Raw genomic sequence first — 18,186 nt, 5'->3', positions numbered from 1 at the left:
CTTCAACTCTAACTTCTGCGCGGCTGGCAGCGGTGCTGCCTTCAGAGCTGGGAAGCCGGAGAATGGCAGCTGCTGGCTGGCAGCCCAGCTCTTAAGGCACAGCCGCCCCCAGCAGCAGCACAGAAGTAAGGGTGGCAATTCCATAACCCCCCTAAAATATTCTCGTGACTTCCTTTTGGGTCAGGCTCCAAGTTGAGAAACTCTGGTCTTCCCCATGAAATCTGGATAGTAGGGGGTACAGCAAGGGGAGACCAGCTTGCATGGTCTGTGGCACTTTTTTCATGGCTGTGAATTTGGTACTGCACCCTTGCTGTTAAAACTCATTGTGTAAATAATAACCCGAGTGTGGACTTGATGGTGCAACTGCCGACCTCAATGCTAGTAACTGCAGTAAGATCTGAAGGGACGAATAAACACTCTGTGATGGGAGTGACTGAGGGTTGTGTGGTGTGAAAAGGGCCAGTGCAGATACTGATAGCACCCACCACAGCTAGAGTGACCGTCTGGTTCAGCCTGCATGGTCAGGGAACATGAAAAATCCATCTTAGCCACAATTTAGAAGTCATCCGAATATTGACTGATCTCAACCGATTCTGGGTTTCATTTGCAGTCTGTCAGGGCAAATGACGTATTCTCTCAATCAGCATTTTTACATTTATCCGGGTGATAGATTTTAGAATTTAAGAAGGCAAAAAGACATGAAGGAATAACCAATACAAGTAGCATGGACAGTAGACAGTACGCAAGCCTCACGCAGCGTGGCAAACCCCACACGTCGAGAGAATTTTTGCGTTAAAAAATGGCTTTTACCCCACTGGTGTGAAAATCATCCATGCACAGAACCCCAGGGCTGGCAGAGACCTCAGGAGTCATCAAGCCCAACCTCCTGCCCAAAGCAGGACAAACCCCAACTCAATCAACCTAGCCAGGGCTTGGTCAAGCCGGGACTTAGAAACCTCTAGGGATGGAGATTCCACCCCCTCCCTAGGGAACCCAGCCCAGTGCTTTACCTCCCTCCTAGGGAAATAGTTTTTCCTAATATCCAACCTAGACCTCCCCCACTGCAAATTGAGACTATTGCTCCTCGCTCTGTCACCTGTCACCACTGAGACCAGCCTCTCTCCATCCTCTCTGGAGCCCCCCTTCAGGGAGTTGAAGGCTGCTCTCAAATCCCCCCTCGCTCTTCTCTTCTGCACACTAAGCAAACCCAAATCCCTCAGTCTCTCCTCACAGGTCATGTGCTCCAGCCCCCTAATCATTTTGGTTGCCCTCCGCTGGACCCTCTCCAATGTGTCCACATCCTTTTTGTAGTGGGGGGCCCAGAACTGGACACAATACTCCACGTGTCCTCACCAGAGCCGAATAAAGAGGAATAATCACTTCTCTAGATCTGCTGACAATGCTCCTCCTAATGCACCCTAATATGCCATTAGCCTTCTTGGCTACAAGGGCGCCCTGTTGACTCATATCCAGCTTCTCATCCATTGCAATCGCCAGTCCATTTCTGCTGAAGTCTGCCTGAAAAGACCTGCAGTTTGTGCCTGACTCAAAGCAACAGGAGCCGTTTCCCAGCAGAGCTTTTGTTCCAGTGAGTTCTGTTTGATGCCACCTGGAACCCCGGCCATGGGAGCACTCGGAGCTCAGTGACAGAGGCACAGGCCCTCAGCTGTCAGCAAGCCCATGAAGTGAGGGCTCGGCGCTTTGGCGGAGAACTGAGAATTTCTGGACGGTTGGGTTCAAAGACCAACTGCAGAGCAAGTCAGATCTTCCCTCCCTCTGATAAAAATACAAACTTGCCACCTCAAAATGGTGCCCAGGAGTCTTGGGCTACGTCCTGACTGCAAGCCTCTTTCAAAAAAGAGCGTCTAGACTACAACCAGTACTTTCAAAAAAGCAAGTCGCTTTCGAAAGAGAGCACCCCGGCAGTCTGGACGCTCTCTTTCGAAAAGCACAGTTTGCATTACATAGCGCCTTTTTTCGAAAGAGCACTTTCAAAAAAAGACGTTCTTCCTTGTAAAACGAGGTTTTCCACGGTCAAAAAAATTGCCGCGTCCTTTTGATTTACTTTTGAAAGAATGTGGCAGCAGTCTAGGCGCAGGGGAATTTTTTTCGAAAAAAGGCCACTTTTTTCAAAAAGCCTTGTAGTCTAGACACACCCTTGGAGACAGGCACTAGGCAAGTACAGCGCGTGTGTAACGGATTCAGCATCAACAAGAATAGGTACACCGAGCCTAGAAATCCCTTCGTGAAACAGGCGCAGGCCTGTGTGACGGCTACAGCACAGGGACGTTTCCCGGGTGACGTTACACTGACAAACTGCTTCCTGGGTATTTTTTTGAAGCTGCGACACTGGATCTGAGGTGGCTGATGTGGAGAAAAGCTACTGTCATTCCTAGGCAATCCCCCAAACGGTGACTCGGCAGAGATACAATTGTCTGCCATCGGGGCATGTGTTCCACGGCTGGCGGGAACAGCGAGCCCTGAGACATTCCCAGCTTTGGCATGCATTACAATACAAGGGATTGGTGTTGTCACAAATAATGTTTATTACTTATGTAAATTCAAATGAATTTACTCCCCTCCCCGCCTTGCAAGGACGCGGATGGTGTCTCTTTGCAAAGGACGGAGGCTAAGCACTTCGATGCGAAGGCTAAAGCTACTTTCCCTCAGACACTACAATGGTACAGGCCAACTGCACCCCCCCCCCCCGCAGAGATGAGGAATGTTCTGTTTGGGGTTCATAGCCCATCCCCATGGTAGGAGCCTCAGTTCCCTCCCCGCAGTCTGCCGGGGTGCCCCAAGGGACCATGCTGAGACAGACGGAGGCTGGGCACACCCCACACCAGCTCTGTCAAGGTCACAGCAGTAACACACCATTCGATCTAATCCGAGCGGCCCCCTTCACGCTACCTCACCCCAGTAGAGTAACCGCCATGAGCACTGGTACGTTCTACTTCGGTCCCTAGTTGGTATCACTGCAGTGACCAGCGTGCTCCCTCCTCACCCATTCAGGGACTCTCACAAATACCGCAGCAAGGCTAATGGCTCGTGAACCGCAAGAGTCAAGACGTGACGAGTGGCTGCACGGTGTGAACAGCTATCGCCTAGCAGGTCTCCGACACGTCAAGCAAGCTGCAGTTCCTACATGTAGCTGGGTGGGACGGGCACGGGGACATTTGCCATTGGACATTGTTCCACCCGGAATGAAAAACTTGAAAAAAAATATCTTGCCTGCAGGAACCACGTGTGCTCACTGGAGGACGCGTTCTGGACAGAAGCCTGCAGAACGTATTGACTAGGGGCTTCTGAAGCTCACGCTGTCAAACGCCCTGCTGCAAGTGGTGAGCATTCCAGGACACGTCTATAAAAACCTCTCTCTGACTCATCGCAACGTCACTGTGATACAGCTGTGCCTGGGATTTGTGTGTGGAGAGAACTCAGCCCCGCCGTAATTATCCAGGGGGCAGGTTACACAATTACTGGACAGAATTAGCAGCTCAACATTGTGCCTGCCAACCATAAATGCCTTGCTTCTAGTGGCAAAGGGCACCTTGCTAATACCCCCGAAAACAGCCTCGATTTTAGGTGCATACACCTTTGGGTGCCTAAGCTCCAAACTGGGCTTCTGACCCCTCGGCCAGATTCCAACTGGCAAGATACAGAAAAGCCAAAAGCAATTCAGCCACGGTAACAAAGCAGATCGGAAACTCACCTGCTTTTGTTCTTCTCCCAAACTGTCCCACATGGATGCAACAATTTTTGAAACGTCTCCAAAGGTGGCGTTTGGGTTTTGCCCTTTGATCGCTGCTTGCGTGTCTCTGAAAAACAGGGCGTATGCGGACACAGGCTTCTGCGGCTCATTGGGGTCCTTCTTTTTCTTCTTCTTTTGGCTCTTGGGTTTCTTGCCCAGGTCTGTGGATGGTCTCTTCTCCCCAGTCACCTGTAAAACCAAAAGGGGTCCAGTAATGATCAGCTCCCTCTGAGCGGGGTTGAAGATTCAGGGGTATTGAAAAGGCTGAGGCTGGCAGCCAATGAAGGAAGAACCCAGGATGGTGCCTGCCACCACAACCTGTTCCCCGCCCTCCCAAGAGCATCCCTTCCTTGTGTACAAACAGCTTGTGAAGTTCAGCGTTCATAAGAACGGCCGTACTGGGTCAGACCCAAGGTCCGTCTAGCCCAGTATCCTGTCTGCCGACAGTGGCCAGCACCAGGTGCCCCAGAGGGGGTGGACCGAAGACAATGATCAAGCGATTTGTCTCCTGCCATCCGTCTCCAGCCTCTGACAAACAGAGGCCAAGGACACCATTTCTACCCATCCTGGCTAAAAGCCTTTTATGGACCTAACCTCCATGAAGTTATCTAGCTTCTCTTTAAACTCTGAGGAGTTTTCAACCGAGTGAGGAACTAATCACCCTGGCTAGGAGCAACTGCTGGGCTTTCCCCAGCTACCCAGCCCTGCCCTCGAACACAGGTCACCTCCTCCACAACTGGAGCAATTTGCTGGTTATTCCGGTCTTGAGGCCCTGAGGTACTTGCTGTCCGTGTACAGTGTGAACAAGGCCGGGCCAGCACACGCTGCTTTTCAACTTCCTCCCACCTGGTTTCTCACCAGCTCCACTCTTGGAGCTTGGTGACCAGGCCGTCCTTGCACCCTGGGCATCTCATCATGGAGACAAGACTCTTACTCTAGCCTGGATGAGGTTTTTAGGCAGCGTGTAATGAAGGCCTTTGGCAGTTCCCATGAACGCGTCTGTTTTATCTCACAGAATCCTAGAATCCTAGAACGCTAGGACGGGAAGGGACCTCGAGAGTCATCGAGTCCAGCCCCCCGCCCTCATGGCAGGACCCAGTACCGTTTAGATGACGGCTATTCCTGGACTGTCATTGCTCATTAAAAGTGCTGTCATATGGGTGAAAAATGGGTGAATATCGCATTTTATGAATATCAGCAGAACTGACTTAAATGGGGCCGGTGTGTTGTGCTATTTGCATATATTTGCATGCATATGCAACTTAAGTTATGGCCCTCGCCATTTGCTGTGAGTATCATTGTGGGCACCCATGGCTTCCAAAGTTGAGTACCCCTGGTCTAGACCATCCCTGACAGATATCGATCTAACCTGCTTCTAAATATCTCCAGAGATGGAGATTCCACAACCCCCCTGGGCAATTTATTCCAGTGTTTCACCACCCTGACAGGTAGGAAGTTTTTCCTAATGTCCAACCTAACCCCCCCCCCATTGCTTCTTGTCCTGTCCTCAGAGGCCAAGGGGAACAATTTTTCTCCCTCCTCTTTGTGACACCCTGTTAGATACCTGAAAACTGCTCTCATGTCCCCTCTCAGTCTTCTCCTTTCCAAACTAAACAAGCCCAATTCCTTCAGTCTTCCCTCCTAACTCGTGTTCTCTAGACCTTTCATCATTCTTGTAGCTCGTCTCTGGACCTCATGCTACTCCTATTGCTACTTCTCCGAAGACTGGGGCTGCCGCTCATCCTCTCTATGCCTTGCGAGGGGCTGCCCCCCTTTCCTGACAACACTGTGCATGGATCCCACTCCATCAAGAGCAATGGGACAAATGCCAAGTTTTGCCAAAAGACAGGGCTTGAAAAAACGCATTGTCCCGGCCAGAACGGGTATATGGCCATGCTCGGGCTGTGTTCCTCTGCTCCGGGTCCCCCTTCCCCTGGGGCAGGCACGGGCAGGGCTGCAAGTGCTACCAGCACCTCGTATAACTGTCTGAAAACCTTGTACTCAGCGCTAATGGCTAGAGACGCATTTTGTGGCATGCAAGTAGAGTCAGCTCTCCGAATGCCTTCAGCATCCCATGAACTTTGAGTGCAATGAGAAGAGTGTGTGTGTGTGTGAGGGGGTGGGGGGGGGACTGATTATTCAGTTTTCTGCCACTTCTGGCAAGATGTTAAGGGCCTCCAGGACCTCTCCTTCATTCCTCGCTGGGCTAACCATCAACCAAAGCCCAGGGGAGCTTTGAGTGCAAAAGGGTCAGGGCTGCCTTTGGTTCCCTGCGATTACCTGATCACTGTACCGGGCAGGCCTGCAGTGGGTCATTTAGTGCACTCCCTGCGCTGTAACAGAGCTGAATTCGCTCTCCCTGAACTCTCCTCCAAGAGAATGCAAGACCCAGCCAGCAGCGAGGTAGAAGCCATGGCTTCCCTTTCAGGTGGTGTCATGGCCAAAGGTCTGGCCCAGGGTCTTGGGCACCCCTGCGGGTACTGGCCCACAGGCCGCACTGCTGGAATGGAACTGCCTTCTTAGCAAGGTGCTGTTCCCGGTTGGCATCCCCAGGAGTCCCATGGCTCTGCTGCAGGGTAGGTGACAGCAGGACACAGTCACAGCGCTCACAAATAATACAGTGATCTTGAAAACCAAAAGTACCTTTTCAAGCGGAGGGCACTCGCTACAGAAGATAGATAGATGCAGGACAGGTAAGTACCAGGCATAGGCAAAAGAACTCCCGCCCCTCCCCCAATACTGATGCATACATTCTCACCTGCAGAGGAAAGAGATACTTTTAGATCCCTTTGCATTCATACACTGAGGACCTCTATGTGTTCATGGTAGTGTGTGAGCCACACAACGCCCCGGGGAGCCAGGGAAGTATTAAGCTCGTTTTACAGAAGGAAATTCTGTGGCACAGAGAGGTTCATTGACTTGTCCCACGTCAACAACGGAGCCAGGAAGAGGACCCAGAAGTAAAGGCTGCCAGTTCTGTATTCGAACTACCAATAACACTCCCTGAGAGGCAGAAAGCCAGTTACCGATTGAATCTCTCTAATCCGGCACTCTCTGGTCAGGCAACATCCGTGGTCCGGCTTGATTTTAATTAACCAGGTGTCCACTTAGCACGGGAGTGGCCAAGTTTCCCGTGGTCCCATGTAGTTTGTTTCCAGCCACCAGTCCTGGCTCTCAGTGTTCTGTGCTGTTGTTTAGCTCTGATTTTCCCCAGACGTGTGTATGTGTGTATCCCTCCTTTTGGGGTGTTTTAGCAGGTTTTATGTCCCCCTCCCATTTGGGGTCTTGTATTTTACTTTATATACATTTATTTATTGTGTTTTTAAAAATTTTTGTAAGCTCCTTCGAATATTTGAAATAGAGAGGCAGGGTAAAAATAAATAAAATAAATGTCTCCTAACATCCCAGGAAGCAGGGGAAGTGTTGGGAATGCTGCTAGGCAATACTGACCTCCCGTGATTTGGCAAATTCTCTGGTTCAGCACCAGTCAGGTCCCAAGGGTGCCGGATTAGAGAGGTTCAACCTGCCGCATCTCTGCTTACCAAATGCTGACACTATTGAGACACGTTCTCAGATTGCTCAGAATTACGTTATTTAAAGAGCTACCCACTTTCTCAGGAAAATGATTTTGAAAGAGGACGTTAGCTCCTTTCATAGCTAGAACTATTTGAGATGTCTGGGCCCTCTCTCTAGTCCCCTGTGGGCTTAGATGTTCTATAGGCCTCCGAAGCCAGTGAATTTTAAAAGCCGGCTTGGCTGGTCTGGGCTGTCACTCTCCTCGTGTCTCCACCTGAGGAGACAGAGGGCCAGGTGGATTGACCGCCTCGCCTGTTCCTGCTTGAACGTGAATCAAAAGACGATTCAAAGGCAGGTAGTGGAATACAGACAGGGACCACGCACGGTGAAGAATCTCCAATAACTTCTTCTTCTTGGAGGGTTGGTGCCTGTGTGCATGGCATGGTGGGCCACTGACAAGCAGCACCCGAGTGGCAGGGGTGTGCGAGAAGGCGGATGGCAGAGAGGGACCCAAAGCCACCGTGCCGAAGGACGCTGGCAGAGGAGTCCGGCACAGCCGCGGAATGCCTCGCAGTGTGGCGGGAGCTCCAGGCAGGTTCTCGGTCAGTCTCCAGTAGAGCTACGTCTTGATGCAGCGCCCGGGTGTCACGCGTACTCTTGGGGGATGAGACCTCACCCCACGAGGGAGAGGCAGACCAGAGCAGTGGACAGCAGAGCAACAGAGAGACCAGACAGTGGACAACAGAGAGAGGCATTTGACAGATAAATGGACAAAGACGAGAAATCTCTGGACTCTGGTGTGTCCGACCAGGGCCACACAGTGGTGAGAAGGAACTAGGGAGGGGGCGGATCACCTCACTCATCTCTCCTTGGTTGGAGGCCCAGAGGGCATGAGGGTGCATGTGTGGATCATGGACCGGTGCATGGACACCTGCACCCCTTCAGTGCCCTACACGCAGTGACCAGCACTCGAAAAAAACCCATTCCATGCCAAAAACAAGGCTGAATACCAAGTCGTTACATGTAAAATGTAACAAGACACGTCTGTCTGTCTGTCTGTCTGTCTGAAGAAGGCCTCTGTCATAATGGCTTTGCTGATTTCACTGCAAGCTTTGCTGATTTCCAGAAGTGGTCGGGAACTATAGTGCCGAAGGAGACTCGTTTTAGTTGGCACCTTCTGATGTTCTCTCTTCATCAACTCCACTCTGGGCTCGGCCTCAGGGCAGGGGCACTTGTCAAACTGGCCCATTAGCAAATAAAAAGGAAAAAAAAAGTGACTGAGACACAAAGAAGTGTGTAACTGAAAACTGCCCTGTGGGTTGGAATGGGACTCCAGGGCATGAAAGGCCACTAGGGTAGGAGGAATAATTCCATCGGAAGGTTCCAGCTGGGGGTGAGTTGGAATGCAGCTTCTCTCATTTGAATCTCCGTTCCTCCACGTCTGGGTGGGAAAAGGTGGCAAACTCTCCGGCAGTGATCGGACAAAGTGCAGTTTCCAGTGGAGGAGCCGTCATGGTTAGGCCTTCATGGTCATCCCTACTGAGACAGAGCCATCAGCGCCACGGCACCACACAGGCGTGTCTTGGCTCACAGGGTATTTAGCCTCCTCGCGTCTTGGTGGATTTGGGTCTTCCAGCCTTTAGCAGGGTGGACTGTGAAGCTTTTATGCCCCACGTACCAAGCAGCGAGCAAAGCGGCACCATTGTTTAGAGCTCGCTTTCCGCCGGAGTATGATGCAGCCTTGCTAGAGGGGGATGCCTTGCAGGTGGGCAGTATGTAGGTTTCCCGCTGAAGAAGGTGCTTATGCCCCCGGATCATTATTACTAGCACCCTAAATCGAACCTGAACCGTGGCCCACATCACAGCAGCACACTGGGCGGAGTGGGGAAGAGCAGTGAGATCATGTAACATCTCACCCATCACAGTGGGGTTGTTCCCTACACTAGGATACACTGTTCCTGGCCATTGTGTCCCTGCCATCTCCTCCACCTTCACACTGCACGTGTGCCTGAGACAATCGCAGTCCCGCTCACCACGGGAGCACAAGGACTGCTCCCTGCAACCACCCCAGAGTGCACCCCCGGGGAGCAGAGTCATGACCCCACCCCTGTGTCTGTGGAGTTGCTGGGTATGCTGCCGGGGATAACAGGCTGCCACCTCCAAAGAGTCGGAGCATTGTGCATGTTCCCCTTGCCGAGGCACAGGGAGCTCAGGGAGGGATTGTGTGCTCGGAGGTCCCCCTAGACTGGTTGCGCATGGCCCCCAAAGAGAGCCAGCCTCATCCTAGCACGATCTGGCTCTGGGTCACCTCCCCGGGGGTCAGCAGCAGGAGCTGCTCCTGGGTGGGAATGTCTTTTGCCCTTTACTGCGAGTGGGATCATTCCCCACGGGCTGCTGGGAATGGTTTGGATCCACCGTGGCAGACTGAGAGCAAGGGTGAATGCTATTGTAGCACATGACGGTGCCGTGCTCTTTCTCCAGCTACAAATGCCCTGCGCTAACGCTCTGAGCTCCCTTGGGGAGGCAGTTTGCACAACACACGAGGTAACACAAACAATGAGCTAGGATGATTCACAAGTCAATGCTATCCCCGTATAAACAGGCTGCTTTGCTGTCACCTAGACTGTTCCCAAATGGGCAGGGGCTTCCCTGGTCCCATCAGGACGTTATCACCTGCAGGAGGCTTTCTAAAGCAAAGCTAATCGGGACTATACCCGCTCCTGTCTGGGCGAGGAGCAGTTGGATGTTCATACCTTGGAATCATGAGGCCTGGGAAGATACTAAATTCTTTGCCTGAGGTATTCAAATGAGCCTGAGGGAGTTTGGCTCCCAAATCTCAAAAAAGAGATATCGACATTGGAAAAGGTTCAGAAAAGGGCAACCAAAACGATGAGGGATTTGGAGCGGATCCCATATGAAGAGAGATTAAAAAAAGACTTGGACTTTTCAGATTAGAAAAGAGGAGACTAAGGAGGGATATGTTAGAGGTCTATAAAATCATGACCGGTATGGAAAAAGTGCAGGAAAAGTTCTTTACTTATTCCCACGATATAAGAACTAGGGGTCACCAAATGAAATGAACAGGCAGCTCGTTTAAAACAAACAAAAAGAAGTTTTTCTTCACTCAGTGCTCAGTCAACCTGTGGAACTCCCTGCCAGAGGATGCAGTGAAGACTAGGCCTTTAACAGGGTTTAAAAAAGAGCTAGATAGATTCATGGAGGTTAGGTCCATCAATGGCTATTAGCCGGGATGGGTAGGAATGGTGTCCCTAGCCTCTATTTGTCTGGAAATGGGTGATAGGGGAGGGATCATGTGAGGATTACCTGTTGTGTTCCTTCCCTCTGGGACATCTGATATTGGCCACTGTTGGCAGACAGGGTACTGGGCTAGACAGACCTTTGGTCTGACCCGGTATGGCCGTTCTTATGTAAATGCCGTTGACATTTCCATTGGTCTTTCTTTTGGAAACTCCATTCTCACGGTTTAATGGATATGAATTTAAATGACTTCTCTGTGCAGACAGGGCAGTGCCACAAGAATGCTTAGCTCACCAGACACCACTAGTGAAAATGAAATAGCCCCGTTTCGGCCTTGATGCACGACAAAAGTGAGTTTTCAGCCGTGAAGCACTGTGAGTAAAATTACTTTGTGCAAAATGTTAGCATGCTCCTTTGCCCCTAAATCTTGGTTACCTACCAGTATTTTGCGTGGCTTCTCCTGCTGCGTCCCCCCTCCCCCCCAACAGACTTTGAAAATTCTCCACTCCAGTAGACCCAGATGCAGTAGATCTTCCACGATACTTCTTGCAGTGGGACACAACTCTTCCAATAAGAGTTACAGTTTAGTTCAGTGTTTGGTCTCTATCCAGTTTTCACAATATACTAGCTTTTGTAGGAGTAGAAAAACCACCTCTGGGCATGAGGATTATTACTTTTGTGCCAATATGATCTTCCTGGTAGATATTTTAATTCCTGTTCTTTAGAAACGGTTTTTATGATCTGTTGTACAGATGTCATTAATGGTCATAAAATAAACGACAGATTGGTCCCTTTAAATATTTCCAACAGCTGTGTATTTAGAGAAAGCAAACAAAAACGCAAAAGCCACGGTACTCCTGGACTCTCTACTCTGTGGTTTCTTTCCTCTAGGAAACATACCACGTGATTATTGTTTTTCTTTAGTTGCTATGTGGCATACAGGATAAGACACGGTATATTTTTATGGTCAGAAAAAAACAACAACCACGGGGCTTTATAAATTTCCTCAGCTATCTAGCTCCAAGAATCTAATGCCTACCCCAATTCGTTTCCCCTCACTTTCAATACTGACTCGCTGGACCTATAAGAAATGTATTAGCAAAAAATCAGTGAGATCACAGGCAATTCCTTCATAATCATATGGTCAGGTTGAAACCCTGAAGAGGATTGGTAAAGGTGCAATGAAAAAAGCTGCAGCAGACACGGACTGTAGTGAGCCTAAAACTCTCAGTGCACTGGGGAAAGAAAGATTTGAGCAGCAGAGTAAATGCCATTCATCTTCTCTAACCCCAGAGTTGTTGGTGATGCATAGCTTGCACAGGGTTGTGCCAAAAAGAGACAACCAAATTCTAAAACTGCAAAATCATAAAATATTCTATCTTCAGGCAAAATATATATTGTTAGTTTTGCAACGTAGATGAGATTTGCATCCTGACACACTTTTTGAAATGAACAATGAAATGAAAACTAAACATTTTTTTCCTGGAGTTTCACAAGAAAGTATTTGCTAGTTTGCTCAGCCTTAGTACTAGAGCTAAGTTGTCACTAAATTACTTAGTACTCTGGCTACCATACACACAACTTGTCACCAGTTGCTCTTTGGGAGATGTTTCTTCGGGGATGAGGTTATACTGCGAACAAACCAGTGATTCTGGTAATTTAGCATCATCCTCAGCAGTAGAAAGAACCTTTCCCTGGAATCTTAACCAACGGGTCAGCACCACCACAGGAAGTTGCAAGTATAACAAAATCCTCAGTGATCAGGGAAGAATCCATGTCTGAGGTACACAAGCCATTATGGCTGTTCCAGAGTCATCCCTGCAGTCAGCTCGCATGTAATGACTGTCAGGGAAGACTGGTGAACGGAGCACAAAGAGTTTGCTCTGTTAGTGCATTTTTTGAGAAGAATCCTAATTTTTCCTATATTGTACCTCTTTGTTATATTTTACCTCTTTGTTACCTCTTCATCCATGCAAGACCCCTAGCATCCTGGCTGCTATCCACTTGCCAGACAAGAATGGCAAGCAATGTTACTATATCCTATGTCACTGTCACTTTATTAGCTGTCCTAGGTAATAACAGCGGATTGCTACAAAATTACCCATGTGAATTAAAAGACAGAAGATGCTTTCTTTGTTTTTTGACATGTGCTTCACTAACACACATCACTTCCTATGAAAGCAGGTAATTCACACGTTGGATTTTCACTTCTCTTTTCCAACACAAACTCTAGTTTTACATAGACAGTCTTTGAAACTGGAAAAATCTGAGCACCGAACCATGTATTTATTGTCAAAATCCTAATTTGAAAGAACAACATAGTATGATGTCTCTGGCAAGTGCAGCAGGAAAGAAAAGACTGAGGGGAGGAAACTTCTCTTAGAATTAGAGACTTTCATTCCTTTCGTTGTTATATGCACCAATATAGCTCAGCAATGTTTGATACGATTTGCAAATCTGCCACGCTTTCCCACGTCCTATCCCCAAAATGTTCTCTGTGAACAATCTCCCCTGTTACAGAGAAAGTGTCTCTCTAGCTCTATGAAAAGGAAAAACAAAAGGTCTGTTCTCTTATTAGAGCGAATTATTTCTAGCACTGAAAATACTGTCTGTCATTCTCATACGGTATGTCTGTCAAATCAGGCATGGCTGCACGTACCTTATAATGTGACTCTGTCTCCTCTTCCTGAGTAGAACTGGAGGGAGATGGTGTAGCAGATTTACTTCCTGGGGGCGATGGGGAACCATGGGTAAGACCGCTCCTCATGCCCATCTGAGAAATCAGCTGTGACTGGCTGAGGGCACTCATGTGACCGGCTAACATCCCTGGTCGATTGATCAGGGGGACTTGACGGTTGGAATCATAGGAAGTGGCGTCTGAGTGGACCATCTCCTGGATCTGAGTTAGGAGAATATTACTTTTTAATTAAAATATATTTTATTTATTGTCTTATCAAATTACTTTATGATGAACTTAACTGACGGATTTAGAAAAGCTATTACAGAAGGGGCAGAGAAAAGTCTTCGTCCCTGCCCCCGGCCAAAACAAGAGAAGAGAGCAAGTTGGGGACTCTACGCTTTCCAGAGCTTCCCTGTGGGAAGACTGGAGTCACCTCTACACTGCAGCTAGGAGGTGCAATTACCAGCCAGTAGACCTAGATGCAGTAGGTCTGCTTGCGCCAGTCCATTAAAACAGCATTGCAGTGTGCCTGGCGGCAGGGCTAGCTGCCTGCGTACATCCTTAGCGTCTCAGCTGGGATTGTGCTCGGGCAGCCGGCCCAAGCTGCTGCCTCGGCTGCTGTGGGCACCCCGTTCTGCTATTTGTAGTGCCTTAGCTGAAGCAGAGCTAGCATGCATGCGTCGCCCTGAGCCGGGAGTGACCTCTCTCAGCTGCCCTGTAGACGTGCCCTCGGGGTTACAAAATGTGCCAGCAAAATGTTTGTGTGAATGTGTCAGCAGAGAGATGCTTCTGGCTAGAATAGTGGGAAGAAACTTCCCCTGGAGGCAGGCTCTGGCCAATCTGTCGAAAATGGGGGTTTCGCACCCTCCTCTGACCCAACTGGTCCTGGCCACGGGGTGCCAGACTAGCGGGGGCAACCATGTGAGCGCACACACCTTGAGCAGACACAGAGCAGGCCTCTCTGCATTTGACCGTTCAGCCCTTTCTGCTCAGGGTATGCAGCTGGAGGGAGCTGCAGTCCCTGGCGCATCCCGCATGACAAGATACAACGTGTTACTGGTTAGAAAACGGAGAGGCTCAAACCACTAACTTCTTCCCATGTCACTAGCTGCCACGGCTCCCCTCCTCACTGGCTTACACGGCAGAGTGCAGGAGAAATAAATAAACGCATCACACACTGTGGAGCAGAACAAGCCCAAGTCCCCGGCTTTCCCCAACATGCTTGGGTTGGCTTCAGGGCAGAACGCAAGGAGATGATGTTGCCTAAGTTTGTTATTTGAATGCCCTGCAACAACTAGACCTGAGGGAATTCTGCACCTGCTGCATTTGGAGCCAGAGTAAAATTGCACAGTTCCCCCAGGACTAAAACCCACAAATTCCAACTTAAAAAAAATAGTAAATAATGCTCCTTCTCCTCACAGATCCATGGGCCAGACCCTTCTCCGGGGTAAGTCACTGCAGTCCTATTGATGTCTGTGGAGCTGCACTGGATCCCACCAGCTGAGAATTTGGACCCACGCTGAGACATCATGAGGCAAATGACTTCGGCATTAGTCAAACCCAAGGAGGTTCCGAGCCCCCAGAGCGACTGTCCTAGACACATGGGGTCTCTCAGACCGTTTGCTGCCATGTGTGTACAGGCAACGATTAAGACTGATGCCTGAGTCTTGGGGCCAGGCCTCCTTCCCTGACTGCTCCGACTGTAGCCTCCCTTTCATGAAGGTTTATGGACGAGGTTTTCATTTTTTTCAACAACAGCCAAACCCTTCCTTGGCCACCGAGGCCCCTGGTTTACAGACAGGAGGCAGAGAAGCCAAGAACTTTCTACGGTATTTACATCCTTAAACAGGCTTCCCAGTCACTGGAACTAATGGTATGAAACAACAACCCTCGGACCAACACCCAGAGCCTCGCACGCCAAGCACTGCCAGGGACACCCTCCACAAAGACCAGACCCTGCTCGGCCCTACAGCCTCTTGCCCAGCAGGAGGCCCAGGCCTTGCCTTTGGGTGCCGCCGTTGGCAGGGTGGGGTGTAAATGGGGTTCTCTGGGCTGAGGTGTCCTGCCGAGCTCCCTCAGGATCCTTTTTCAATGTGACCACATTTGACCTTCAGGCTCTTCATCCCATTAGCCTGAAGCCATGTGCACAGGGCAGACAGAGCGAGGCAGGCCCGGCACGGACGGCCCTCTGGCTGCCAATGCTCACCTTCCAATGTAAACAAGCCTCCATACTGCCAACCAATTCCACCTCCGCCCCGGCTGCACGGGAGCGTCGCACTCACCCATTCAGGGCCAAGCTCGGCTCTGGCTGACGGCAATGGCCAAGCTCCCGTTTTGTTGCTATGGCAGCAGGGTGATGAAGAAAGAGGCCACGGCACGGGGCCCGTAGATGAGGGAAAAGGCTGGTTTTGCACATGTCCCCGGCTCAGCCCGTTCCCAGCTTCAGAAGCCTACCCATGGTGGGGCCTTAACCAACACTGTGTGCACAGCAGCCCAGCCTGCGAAGAGTCCTCTCCGCACAGGTCTGAGAGGAACGTAAAACAACAGACAGAGCCAGCTGGAAGGGCTGAAATCACAACTGTCCGAGGACCAACCGCATAAAAAGGTGGGAGAACGAACACTATCCCTTTGGGCAGAGAATACGCACTGACCCCAGACTCTCGCAAACGCCGCCGACCAAATCGCTAAAACACAGGAGGAGAAAGAGTCAACGCCGACAGGTCCTTACACCCGCCCAAGCCGTGCTACGGGAAGAGGCTCTGGTGAGAGTGCTACAGCACAAAGAGCTAACGCCCTGGTTACTGACCCAGGAAATGTCTAGCCACTTTCAGCCAAAGCATCCTGCCATCCATTCCAGAACATGCCTCAGAACAGACAGTCAGCCCAGCCTCAACTGAAGCCCTCTCCCCCAACCCCAGACATGAATCATCTTCTAGGGGGTTGTTCATACAGGGGGATGCCTTGTGCCAGGCAGAGTCTGGGAATCTGAAACCACAGGGAGAAAAGATAAAACACAGATATAAGCCAGATGCTCAGCTGGTGCCAACTAGGGCACTCAGCCAAGGATAATGGGGTGAGGTTGATTTACACCAGCTGATAAGCTGGCCCATGATCGGTCTCTCAAAGACAGTTCTAGACCAGCCCATTACACGATCACTGAGCATCGACTCATGGTAATCAGTCTCGGGAATATAATGCAAACATGGAGAGGAAATTCTGCAGAGGACTGCTGCACTCGCCAGATCACAGAATCCCAGGGCTGGCAAAAACCTCAGGAGTCATCGAGTCCAGCCCCCTGCCCAGAGCAGGACCAACCCCAACTCAATCGTCCCAGCCAGGGCTTGGTCAAGCCGGGACTGAAACACCTCTAGGGATGGAGACCCCCTCCCCCCCAGGGAACCCATCCCAGGGCTTCCCCACCCACCTAGAGAAATAGTTTTCCCTAATATCTAACCTAGACCTCCCCCACTTAACTTGTGACCATGGCTCCTTGTTCTGCCATCTGCCACCGCTGAGATCAGCCTCTCTCCAGCCTCCATCTGAGGCTACTCTCAAATCCCCACTCACTCTTCTCTTCTGCAGACTAAATATGCTCAAATCCCTCAGCCTCTCCTCATAGGTCAAGTGCTCCAGACCCTTAATCATTTTCATTGCCCTCCGCTGGACTCTCTCCAATTTATCTGCATCCTTCCTGTAGAGGTGGTGAACTGGACGCAATACTGCCGATGTGGCATCGCTAGTGCCAAACAGAGGAGAAGTATCCCTTCTGTAAGTCTGCTGGCAATGCTCCTCCTAGTGCGCCCCAATGTGCCATTTGCTTTCTTGGCTACAAGGGCACCCCGTTTACTCAGATCCACCTTCTCATCCACTGGAATCCCCAGGTCCTTTTCTGAAAACCTGCTGTCTAGCCAGCTGGTCCCCAGCCTGTAACACTGCTTGGGATTCTTCCTACGCACAGGACTCTGCCCTTGTCCTTGTTGAACATCAGTAGATTTCTTTTGGTTCAATCCTCCAATTTATCTTCTTTTACTTGCCAGTGAGAATACTGTGGGAGACCGTATCAAGAGCTGTATGCTCTTCCTTCCCTTTTTTAAAGCAGGGCACTTACATTTGCCCTTTTCCAGTCATCAGAGGGCAACCCTGAGTGCCAAGATTTTTCAAAGACACTGGCCAGTGGTTCTGCGATCACATCAGCCAGGTCCCTCAGCACCCTTGGGTGCATTAGATCCAGCCCCATGGATTTGTGCATGTCCAGCTTTGCTAAAGCATCCTTAACCTGTTCCTTAACCACTGAGGGCTGCCCACTTCCTCCCCACACTGCGCTGCCAGTGCAGCAGTCCCGGAGCTGACCTTGTCTGTGAAGATGGAGGCAAAAAACAACAACAATCACCCCCCCCCCAACAACAAACACTGAGTACTCCAGCTTTTTCCACATCATCTCTCACTAGGTTGTCTTCCTCATTTAGTAAGAGTCCCACACTACCCCTGAACTACTTGTTGCTGAATTACCCGTAGAAACCCTTTCTGTTACGTGGGCTGAATTTTGTGCAACATTTTGAATTCCAATTGGCTTTTCATGTCTTCCTCGAGGCTGGGAACTGCAGTAAAACCAAAGGCCATTGTCTGCGATCATCAGGAGCCCAGGATAAGAGAGTATAAACCAGTTCCCAACCTGTTGGTCACTCTCTTAAAAGTTCTTTTTTGGGGCTTTCATGTTTGAAGTTATATGTTTCATATTAAATTTTCCAAAGGGCGGAGGTCTGTATACATATGAACACCAAAATTACACAGCCTTATTTATGCATGCAACTTCTATGGAGGCATGCATAAATTCAGCAATGTGCCGATCCAGTTTGCACCTGCAGTTGCAAGCCCAGAGAGAGGTCAGAGCTGCCTTTCCTTTTTTGCATGGAGTCTCATTCTTTGATATTGAAAATTTGGCCCTTTAATAAATGCAGAAGCATTTAGTGGCTGAAGCACA

The 18,186-nt window shown here is 50.0% G+C and overlaps 1 protein-coding gene across 6 annotated transcripts in view; it reads right to left on the bottom strand.

Annotated features, from left to right (window-relative positions):
* Positions 1-18,186, bottom strand: part of TOX2 (TOX high mobility group box family member 2) — a 256,019-nt gene that overhangs the window by 43,187 nt on the left and 194,646 nt on the right. For 4 of the 6 annotated variants that reach the window (XM_075901495.1, XM_075901499.1, XM_075901496.1 and 1 more), the window contains 2 exons: positions 13,185-13,424; positions 3,713-3,940 (listed from right to left, as the gene is read on the bottom strand). In XM_075901495.1, the coding sequence (XP_075757610.1) occupies positions 3,713-3,940; positions 13,185-13,424 (468 nt within the window). The remainder of the gene's footprint in view (positions 1-3,712; positions 3,941-13,184; positions 13,425-18,186) is intronic. The other 2 variants (XM_075901497.1, XM_075901498.1) reach the window with 1 other exon arrangement.

Source organism: Pelodiscus sinensis, chromosome 18 (genome assembly GCF_049634645.1).
Source record: "Pelodiscus sinensis isolate JC-2024 chromosome 18, ASM4963464v1, whole genome shotgun sequence".
In the NCBI taxonomy this organism is placed as follows: Eukaryota; Metazoa; Chordata; order Testudines; family Trionychidae; genus Pelodiscus; species Pelodiscus sinensis.
Note: the sequence above shows the minus strand (reverse complement) of the source record. Positions and strands in the feature narration are given on the sequence as shown.